Here is an 11573-nt window from a genome sequence, read left to right as displayed (position 1 = left end):
TATCACGTTGCTGGGTCATCATTTGTGGTGGAGCTGTTGAATGTTGTCTATCACGTCGGAAAAATAACCTTTACAGATGAACAACAAATAAAGAAACCACGTTCATTAACTTGAGTAACCCGCCAAATGTGGGCATTTATTACATGCAACACATAAGAAAGTCACAAAGAGTGTGCTCTTAGCATGTATGTTCAGGACAACGAGAGAGAAAGAAAATGAAAAGGAAATCGATATCGTCACCTATGGGCTGAAAATGCAACTGCTGAATGCAACATTGTGTCTGTGTGTGCGCTGCATGCTAAATAAAGCTGGACAATAATTTTGACAGCACATCTCTAAAGATATATTTCTGCACTTTGTAATTAAATTATTTCTCTGAGTTTAAATCATTTTAATTAAAAAAATTATTTATTGTTCGATTTTAATTTGTTCATTCAATTATTATTTGTTTATTTCCTTAATTCATAATTGAGTTTTTACATTATTTATCTCTTGCTTTCAATATATTTCATAGATAATTTTTGGTTTTGATTTTTAATTTATTTTGATTAAATTTTAGTTTCAGTATAAATTGAATCGTGTTCCTTTTTCTCTTTTTAATTCATTTTTTAAAAGTAAATAATAAACTAATTTTAGTCTTTTAAACTGATGAAACAATTCTCATTTTTCTTTATTTAAATTAGTATCAACTAAGTTCAATTTCAGTTTCTTCTTATTTTTTTCTTTTTTAAAGTTTTTGTAAAAAGCTCTCATTCATTATCGACAGTTTGACTGTTCGACAGCTTGATCGGATCTCAGACACGACGCCATTTTTAGTGATTAGGCCTACTATTTACGAAGGTCACGGACTGACCCAATGGGTCATAGGAGGTCTTGTGTCTTTTTAACACTATAAAATGAAGATTCATGAATAAATTAAAACTGGAATAAACGAATAAGGGTATAAGTGAATAATAAATATTAGTTTTAATCATAATTAAACATAAACAGAAAAACGTTTTTTTTTTGTTGTAATAAAATAATTTCATGAAATTATAATAATTAATTAAATTAAAATATTGGCAAAATATGTTGGAAGATATAGTTTTCAAGAAAAAAAAAAAGAAAGAAAAGAAAGAATAATGGAATAGCCGAATTCATACGGAATAAGAATCGAATAGGAGAATAAGATTGCGGAATACGCGGCACGAGCTTCTTGTTCTGACTGAAACTTGCTGACAGGAGACGGAGACGTTCGTCGCTTTCATTTGTGTATTTTCCATTTCTAGAATTTGATGAATTAACAGCAAAACAATGGCTTTATCTGAAAACGGAACCCAAAAAGGAAGGCCAGATATTGGCATTGTGGTAAGTGAAAACGATGTCCTTCTCTTAATCGACCTTTAAATACCAAATTATATATATGCCTACTTACGACTGCGTAAATAATGTCAATAATAATACAATAACAGTTGAAGAAAATACGAGTCTTTTCGTTTTTAATTATAAAAAAAATTCTCTGATTCGTTTATTTTATTTATCATTATAAAATATCGTCTTTTTAATTTATACAAACTTAGAAATGTTAATTAATTTCCCAGCGAAATCGATTCATTTTGTTGTAAATAAAGATTCCAAGATGATCGGTTTTTACAAAAAGCGAAATGTAATGATCTATTCCGTCACAAGTAAATTATAATAATTTACCGAGAATTATTAAAATTAGTTAAAATATGGCTTGATTAATAACTTAAAACAAATTTAAATTGAGTTAGTTTACAATGTTTTAATTTAAAATTGTTATATAAGCTATTTATTTAAAATTAAAAACTGCAACAAAAAGCGGAGAATGGCCAAACACGAATTATCGACACGTGGTGGTCCACAGTGTTACCTTTTTATTTGGGACTTGTGTGATTAACACTTTTTTTTTTTAATCACATTCTCACATTTGGTTTTTATGGTATCATTTTATTAAATTGCTAGGTGAAAGTGCATAAGTTAACAAAGCCGCCTCATGTTAAGAATGGTTTTCTAAATAAAAAACATTTCAATACGGACCATAAACTACACAAGTACAAGATTTCATATTAATTTATTTTGCTGATGTTATCGGCAAAATTAACTTGGTTTTACTAATTCTTTTTTATTTTTAATTGAAAGTAAATCAGCAAAAAAAATTTCTCTGCAGAAAAATAAAATTTAAACATTTGCGTATGAATAAAGTTAATATTTGAAACTATCCTATTTTGAAAATGTTAAAAATATTTCTCAAACAAATATAGTTTTTAAATCCTGCAAAATATCCGTATATTTAAAATATGGAATATGATGTTCAGATAGTTTAAAGGGTCTTCTACAAAATTTGAACAGAACTTTTTAAAACTCCAAACTCAACTAAGTTTAGTTCAACAAGTCTGGTTCAAATTCTGTAGAAGCACCAACAAATCGATAAATTTTTAAAAATATTTTGATGTTGGAAATTGGCGTTAGTTTAAATTTTTATTTTTAAAACTAATCATAAATTAATGTTTCAAACTTTTAAGTGTAAAATGATGTTAAAAGCTACAATATATTCTGATGGCATTTTAAAGATTTTTGTTAAAATTTTAAAGTTTGAAAAAATATTTTGTTTTTGCACTTAATAAAATTCTCATTTTTGTAATTCGAATTAATTTTGAAACAATTTAAGTTCAATTTATAAGGGAATGTTGCAGCAGGGTTGTTGCACCACGTTATTTCAAAACAGGGGTTTGTATTACTGTACACATAGATTCGAAAAAGTTGTCAAAAAACAAATATAGAACAAATAAATGTTATCAAAGGCAAGATAAGTTACTTTTCTACCTAACTGGATATATTTTTTGTGTTTTTATTCAGTGTAACATGTTTATTCAGCCCGAAAAACATGCAGTGTTTACCGATGTATTGGAAAATTCAAAATGGCAGCCGACTCTCTCTCGGAGAGGGTACGTTTGGGAAAAGGTATTATAAATAATAAACTAGACAAAATACTGTTAGAAAACAACCGAATACATGTCAACTTATGTCACGGTAACATATATTGAGCGAATTTCTAACAGTATTTTGTCTAGTTTATTATTTATAATACCTTTTCCCAAACGTACCCTCTCCGAGAGAGAGTCGGCTGCCATTTTGAATTTTCCAATACATCGGTAAACACTGCATGTTTTTCGAGCTGAATAAACATGTTACACTGAATAAAAACACAAAAAATATATCCAGTTAGGTAGAAAAGTAACTTATCTTGCCTTTGATAACTTGTTTTTTGACAACTTTTTCGAATCTATGTGTACAGTAATACAAACCCTTCTACACTATTAGGACGAAATTTCAGAAATCGTAAAACTGAATTTCATATGAAAACAATGGTATCTTAGTATTTTTAAGATGATTAATGACGAAAATCGATAAGGTAGAAAATTATTAAAGAAAATAAAAAATAGAATTTGATGAAAATGATCTTAAGATACGGGAATTCAAAGGGGAGGTAATTTACCGTTTCGATTTAAACAAGATGACCGCAATTTTTCACCTGCTAACACGATTAAAGCTGTTCTTTTAATAATTTAGTCATATCGACTGCATAATTTGGAAGCTACTATCGTAATTTATTAGAATTGACAAAAAATTAGCAGAAACCATCGTTTTTTTTTTTTGTTTTTTTTATGTGAAAACTCCGGTTATCAAAATCTCGTCCTAAGCGCCAAATATTCTTGACTTGACTCGTTTCATTGAAATTTACTTTAATCGTCCCGAACTGCTGAAGCAGAACGGTCAGCACTGCTGACCGTTCTGCTTCACAATAAATACCCTGAAAAGGTCTCTTTTGATTAATGTTTACCAGTAAAAAAATAAAAAATTATATATTGAAAAACAGCAAAGTTAGTTTGCTTATTTTAAAACTGAGAAACATTAATCAGAAGGGACTTTTTCATGGCATTCATCGTGAACAAAAGTAAACAAAAACGTGCAGTATTTGAACAAAGCTGAACTCTGGAGGGTATATTATATGAGGGTATATTATATGAGGGTGTGTGTGTTGTTCTACAGGTTTACCCTTACCCTAAAAAAAAAAAAAAAGTTAACCTTAAATAGCTTTGTTTTTTCTACCCCTCTCCCAAGTCGATGTGTGTATCACGTTTTCATTTTGTTGGAATTTTGCCCGTGAACCACGAAAGGACTTTTATTAGAAGTAGATTTTACTATTACTAATGGAGAAAAATCCTTATTCTCTTTTTTATGAAATATTTTTTTCTTTTGTACTTGTGCAGTTGTGCACACTTTTGCCACACTGTGCTGAAATAATAACGTTATTTTGAAAGCCATTCTTAACATGGGAATGGGAGGGTGTTTTGTAATTATTCTGTGCTTCCACCTAACAATTTAATAATAAAAACATCGTGAAGTTTGAATTTAACCTGAAAAACTATTTTAAAATAGCATGGTGGCAAAAGTGCACAACCACTTTTTTCTTTTTTTACATATCGCGATCCTTTTCAGGTTATTTCCTATTTTATGCGACGATTCCAATATTTTTCCCGATTCCGTACTAAATTCCAGATTCCGATTCTTTATAAATCTCTAAATATTTAGCTACTAGCATTTCAGCCCGGCGTTGCCTGGTGTTTGGAGGTGTATGTTGAGCAAAAAAAAAAAAAAAAAAAAAAAAGTGGTAGCAGGCAGGCTCTAACCCGTCCGCGAAGGAGGAAAAGAATGGGGGGAAAAACGTGACGTCTTTGCTGTTACGACCACTGGTAAACCGGAAGTGACGTAGGTTTAAATTAAGGCTAGACAATCGAAAAGGGGGGGCGAAAAAAGCGACTCCTCCCTGCAGAAAAGTGCCCAGTTTAAGGTGAAGAAATTAATGTTTTTAGCCAATTTTTCGATATTTGTCGTCTGAAAGGGGCGAACTTCAAAACGATACTGATCTTGTGAAAATCCGTCGCCTCTGTCGAAAGTTTTAGGCACACATGCAAACATACATTAGTAGCTCAAATTTTCGACCCAAAGCGCTTAAAAAGCTTGCCCCATCTCTGAATACCCTTTATGTAAAATTTCAAATGTTTAGACCAGAAATTGTCTGAATAATTTGGAAGAGACCGCAGAGGTCAATTTTTTTATTTAATTTTGACTCCTATTATGACCCTTTAACATTTGTTTGGGGCTCAAATCAAGTTACTAAGTTAGATCCATGTCCAAGGAACCTATATCTAACATTTCAACTGTTTAGACCCAAAATTGGCGGAGGAGTTCGGTAGAGTTCTCAAACATTGAACTTTGACCCCTTAACAGCAAAATTTTTGGCCAAAAACTGATTACAAAGATTTTCCCAAATCTCGATACCCTGTATATCAAATTTCGAGACTGAAGATTGACAGAGATATTGTGTAGGGATATGTACACACACACACTTTCACTTTTATAGATATACTAGCAGGGGTGCCCGGCGTTGCTCGGGTGTTTGGAGGTGTATGCTGTGCAAAAAAAAGCAAAAAAAACAAAAAATGGTTAATTTTTTAAAACTTTGACCCCTTAAAATTTATTGTTTCGGGCTCAAATCACTTTATTAAGTTAGATCCATGTTCAAGGAACCTAAATCTAAAATTTCAAGTGTCTAGACCCAAAATTGTCGGAGGAGTTTGGTAGAGTTCTTAAAGGTCAAATCGTTGAAATTTGACCCCTTAACAGCCAAATTTCTGGCTGACACCCATCACATCGATTTTCCCAAATCTCAGTACCCGGTATTTCAAATTTCGAGTCTATAGACTAAAAATTGAGAGAGTTATTGCGTAGGGAAATGTACACAGACAGACAGACAGACAGACACGTTCACTTTTATAGATATATAGATAGATAAAATTAATTATTGGCGGACGTTTAGGAATTGTGCCCCACCCCCCTAAATTCCATAATTTACGCTTTTTTTTTTTTTTTTTCTTTTTTTCTTTTTTTTTCATGTTAATCTCATCGATTACAAACTTTCAGATTAAAAAAAAAATTTTAATCGCTTTTATCGTCGGAGATCAGTTTTGAATTATAATTTTGTGACCCTCTCACTCACGTGACCAGTGAATATTCCCGTCTTAAAAGGGGGTGATAAATTTTTACTTTCTTTCCAACTCGATGACGACATTACAGGTTTTCGTGTATGCTGAAAATGAATATCACAGCAACACAGCAATGTCCTATTTTAGCGTCGGAAAATTTTTTTGGTTTGAATACAACGTTATACATTTTCCGATGCTAAAATAGAACATTAATAAGAAATTTCTATTCAGGGCAGACAAGTAGTTTTTTTTTTTGTTTTTTTTTAGATGGATTTTTTTAGCCGGAGATTAGTTATTTTTATTTTTTATTTTGAATAAAAACAACAAAAACAGTCGTGTTCTCGTCGAGTATGTTTTTTTTTTTATTCAAGAAAATAAGATACTGGTGATTGGTCCGTGCTGAAATAATAACGTTATTATTTTGAAAGCCATTCTTAACATGGGGACGGGAGAAAGAACTATCGTAAGAGGGAAAAGACAAAATGGGGGAAAAAAAACAGGAAAAGAGAAATACACAAAACGAAAAAAAAGGGGGGGGGGGAGAAAATAACTATGAAAAAAAAAAACGATGTAGAACTAGTGTTTTGGAAGAAATAAGCTCACAACAAAGAAATATGAAAAAGCTCACACCAATGTACGACGGCCATTAAGGACAACCTAGATTTATCTCTTGTCTAAGAAGGATCGGCCACTCAAAATGATGCCATTTGAGGATGAGGCTATATTCAGTCTTAATATATTTTGGTTTGATGATTAGAAATTCTATTTCAAAGGAAACAATATTCTTGTTAGATTATGAAGCAATTAGTAAGACTTTATCTGTTTAAAAAAAATCTTCACTTTTTTAAAAGTAATTTCTTCATATCATGAAAACTATTTTTCTGCATCACTTTTAAATGTTATATTCGTTTTCAGCATCGCCTCCTCCGAAAACCTTTTAAAGTTGTCATTGTAAAAGTTTCTTTTTTGGAGTTGGAAAGAATCTTGACATAACTCTTTTTTACAGTGATGTGAGGAGGGATTCTGCGAATGATAATCTTTTAATTTACAAAAAAACAAAAAAAACAAAACAATTTTAATGTATTAATGTGTAAGCACATGAAATTTTATTTGTTTTTGTTTTTGAAAACGTGGGCAGAAAATGTTAAAAAATACCTTCATTTATTTAAGTGAATTGTAGCCATGAATGAACATTGGTGTCAATATAAAACCCTTCATAAGTGACAAGTGGCACTCACTAGGAGAGGGAATCCTAGGACTCTGCATATTAAAAAAAAATACTCGCTTAACAATTCAAATGCTTGTTTTTTGTGTTGGAGTATTTTAGTTGATGGCAGTTGATGCATGTGGAGATTGTGAGTTCGGCATGCAGAGTTCAAGTTCTATGTGAGCTACTGAATAAGTTGCATTAACAGTGTAATATTTTAATTAATACCCGTTGGTTGGAAAGGTATGAATCTATATATCCTCATTCCAGCTATATAGATTTCTCCTCCTGAGGACGGAACAGATACTGCACTTTGAATTTATTTGTAAATAGGAAATGAATTTCACTTTTACAAATTAGACACAAGGCCGTTCAAGTGTGTTGGAAGGTGGTGGGGGGGGGGTCAGCTGTTTCTTATGAAGTTGGTTTTAAACTTTCATGGTAGGAAAGAACGCTTTTGATTGGGACTTTCCCCAGGACACAAAGCAGCTTACAAGGAATATTCCTTCCAGTTACCCTGGACTCTGGCAATCCCTTTTCAAGAGAGGTGCGGTTGGGATTGCTCTAATCTTGCTTCACTTTAGACTTCCTGCACAAATACCCTTACGGGGAGGGTATCCATCGCTTCCTGCATAAATACCCTTACAGGGAGGGTATGGTAAGACTGTAGAAGAAACATGTCACCTTGAAGTACTTAACGCTTTTATCTCTTAAAATAAACTTAATGTCTAGCTTAATACTAACTAGGAATTAGGAAGAATTGTATGACAAAAAAAAAAAAATGCCTTACTCTAGACTTACGACAAAACTCCTTACAACAAAACTGATGCTATACTTTGAATTATTTGCAAATAAAAAAAATCAATTTCATGTTTACAAGACCATCACAAGTGTGGGGAACAGTTTTTCTGTATGAAACAAAAAAAAAAAAAACACGTTTTCCACTACATTGTGAAGTCTTTTTTGAACTCTAAGAAAGAATGGTGCCTCTCAGATATGGCAGCATTACTCTTTAATTTTAGGACGTATTGACTCTTATCCGTTTAGAGGATTGCAACAGACGTCCAATGTTTTCGGGAGTGGTGGAATGAGTCTACCATTTTTCTCTGCAGCTTAATAGATCCAAGTCTTCTATTTTTTTTTTAAATCTGAACAGGAATTTGAGAGCTTATCAAAATGAGTAATTGTGTCCTGTTTGTACAAGCAACACACGCACAAGATCTTGTATAATAATTTTATTAAAACAGAGATAGTCTTACTAATTGCTTCATAATCTAACAAGAACATTGTTTCCTTTGAAGTAGAATTTCTAATCATCAAACCAAAATATATTAAGACTGAATATAGCCTCATCCTCAAATGGCATCATTTTGAGTGGCAGATCCTTCTTAGACAAGAGATAAATCTAGGTTGTCCTTAATGGCCGTACATTGGTGTGAGCTTTTTCATATTTCTTTGATGTGAGCTTATTTCTTCCAAACCACTAGTTCTACCTCGTTTTTTTTTTTTTTTCATAGTTCTAGATTTTCCTTTTTATTTCTTATCTTTTCCTGTTTCCCTCCCCCTATTTTGTCTTTTCCCTCCCCCCTATTTTGTCTTTTCTCTCTGAAAACTGAAAATATTAATTTTTCCGTGAACACTTCCAATGATGGTGGTATAAGAGATTTTTGTTTCAGCAAAGAATGACTTCCAGTCTCCTTCCTTCCATGTGAGCCTTTAAAAAATTTTTTACTTTTCTCTGATTTTCTCTTTTGATCTTGAGCATGAGGTGCAATGGGGAAAAAGATGGCTGGTTATTTTTAATGCATCTAAAACCAAGCTTCTATCTTTCCATCGTCAATGCTCTGACCCTAATTGAAATGAATGGCTCTCATCTTAAGAAAGCACTATACTTAGACAAGGACTGATCCTCACTCCTGATCTGAAATGAAACATATGATGTTGTCAAGATCACTGAAAAAATGGTTGGATCATTCTATTCCTAATATGAGAACAAAATATGTTCTAGGATGGAGTACTGTTGCCACATCTGGGCAGGAGCTGCTCTAAGCGCCCTGTCCTACAGAGTTCAAAATAGACTTCGAAGCCTAGTAGGTGATGCCCTTTTCTCTTCCCTGCAACCTCTCTCTCTCTCACAGAAGAGACGTTGCAGGCCTGTCTCTGCTCTATCGTTATTTTCATGGCAAGTGCTCGTCCGAGTTCCAATCTGATCCTTTTGTGAAACTTTCAAAAAAATATTTGACTAGTTACAACCACTATCAACAATCTCCCCCACTCTCTGTGCTAAACCTAAAAAAAAGATTTTTTTGCTCTACCTGCCTGTGAGATTCTGTTTCTATGGTCTGCTTTCTAACTGACTACAACATGGTTGGTCAAGTCCAATGTAAATAAATTCTTGTTGAGCCGTCCCCTTAAATAATCAAACTATACCCAATTTTCACCACCAACGATTATTATGCTGTTGTCCGAGGAGGACCACCGTATATACATTTTCCTTGAGTGGCCTTCCATCCTTGATAAGTGGTTACTCCCGTGTTTGAAAAAAAAAACCCTCTTCAAATTATTTTAAATGTTTTTGCCTCTCTATAGTAGTAGGTGGCAAGAAACTCCAGCATCTGGCGCACACACACATGCACAGGTCTACCCATCATCGCAATGTGCACCCCTCTGCATTTTTACAAGTGTGTTAATGGAATGTCCTCTGATAAACTCATTGCACTTGAATCCACTCAACGTACATACAACGTACATACCCTTGACAAACCCGTCTAGCAACAAAATCCCACTCCTTCACTGTAGAGGTCTCTAGATACTGTAAAGCCTTCTATTCTAATAGCTTCTTTCCTCAAACTGCTGGACTTTGGAATTCCTTCCCTGTTTCTTGACTACTGACATGCAGAAGTTTAAATGTAATGTAAACCAATATCTCATCTTTATATCCAGGTGACAATATGCCTTGTTTGGGATGAACAGTAAAGAAAATTTCAGCCATTCCCCCACCACCACTGATATGCTGGAATTTCTTCTTTCATCCTCTTCCCTGTATAACTTGAACTTTGTTCATGGGGTTAATCTCTAATGGTGGTTGGAGTGAATCAGTCTGTCTCCCACTTGTAATCCAACAGGTTTTTGTTTTGTCACACTTCGCTGGTTTCCATTTGTTCCGGTTTGTGTCAACTTCAGGTCAAACTCCTTTCAGTGCTTTTTTGTGGGATGCTGGTTTAGTTGAATAAATTCCCAGGATAATTAAAGAAGATAATCCCAACCTCCATTCTTGGCTTGAAAAAAAACAAAAATGAGTGTGGTTTAAATGGGCTTGGTTTAAACTAGCAAGACTCTTTACAATTGATGGCAAACTGAAGTCTTTATCTTCCCCAACTCTATAATAAATACTTGAGCACAACAAATGTGTATCAGTCCTTTACACAAAAGTTACCTAGTAAAAGAAAGTATTTAAGAAAATTGAGATTTTTTTTTTTTTTTTTTTTCTGCTTCCTCTCCACTTTTTGTTTTATCTTCAGGTTTCTTTTTCTTTGTCACTCATTTAGACATTTTCTATGAAAGCTGCTCCAAAATTTCTGTGGGGCTGCCCTAAAAATAAGATTCTTTTACAAGTGTTGTAAGCACGTTTTTTGTTTCCGGGTGTTGTGACTTGAAAAAAAAACTTGTTACAGCGGGGATTAGTTGTGAATGTAGCATGATTCTCTCCTCATTCAAACTTAAAACATCTTGTTGCTTACTACAGAGTGGGATGATAAATTTGTCGCCCTAAAAGAAAACCACACTACAGCTTTATTTTAAAACTTTTATTGAAAAAATCAATTCGGATAACTTGATTTGATGTAGTAGAGCTGACATCTATTTAATGTAGTTGCTTCAACCTCAATCACCGCCTTGATACGGGTCCAGAACTGGGAGCATGCCTTTTCCACAAGCGCTAGCAGGAGCTCGATGAATACTCTGTGGATGGCGATGATTGGGCTGACTTTGGTGCTGTGGGGAGGTCATGTTGGTGATGTTCTCGATGTATGACCAAACGAAGTAGTCCAGCAGATTCGGGTCAGGGGAGAGACGGGGGTCAGTGAAAGAAAGGTACAAAGTTGTAGCACTCTTTCTGGATCTCTTTGGGCTTGTGAGCTGATGCTGAGTTTTGCTGCCACATCCAGGTGCACTTTAGTGTTGACTTTCAAGTCGACTTTGAAGATATGAGGTGGCATGATGTGGCACTCATTTGAAAGCACACCAAAGACGATAACTATGGCTGGAGACTTTGTTTTCATCACCCTTGGCATGTCCCTGTTATTTGTGTCATAACT

The 11573-nt window shown here is 33.6% G+C and overlaps 1 protein-coding gene across 1 annotated transcript in view; it reads left to right on the top strand.

The window, feature by feature from the left end:
* Positions 1 to 1152: 1152 nt before the first annotated feature.
* Positions 1153 to 11573, top strand: part of LOC145263661 (hypoxanthine-guanine phosphoribosyltransferase-like) — an 80919-nt gene continuing 70498 nt past the window's right edge. Inside the window, exon 1 of the mRNA XM_080120533.1 lies at positions 1153 to 1347. Coding sequence (XP_079976659.1) covers positions 1294 to 1347 — 54 coding nt within the window. The 5' untranslated portion in view covers positions 1153 to 1293. The remainder of the gene's footprint in view (positions 1348 to 11573) is intronic.

Source organism: Euprymna scolopes, chromosome 39 (assembly GCF_053919585.1).
Source record: "Euprymna scolopes isolate OS-2025 chromosome 39, ASM5391958v1, whole genome shotgun sequence".
In the NCBI taxonomy this organism is placed as follows: domain Eukaryota; kingdom Metazoa; phylum Mollusca; class Cephalopoda; order Sepiida; family Sepiolidae; genus Euprymna; species Euprymna scolopes.
The sequence above is the reverse complement of the archived record's forward strand: the minus strand, read 5'-3'. Positions and strand labels throughout refer to the sequence as shown.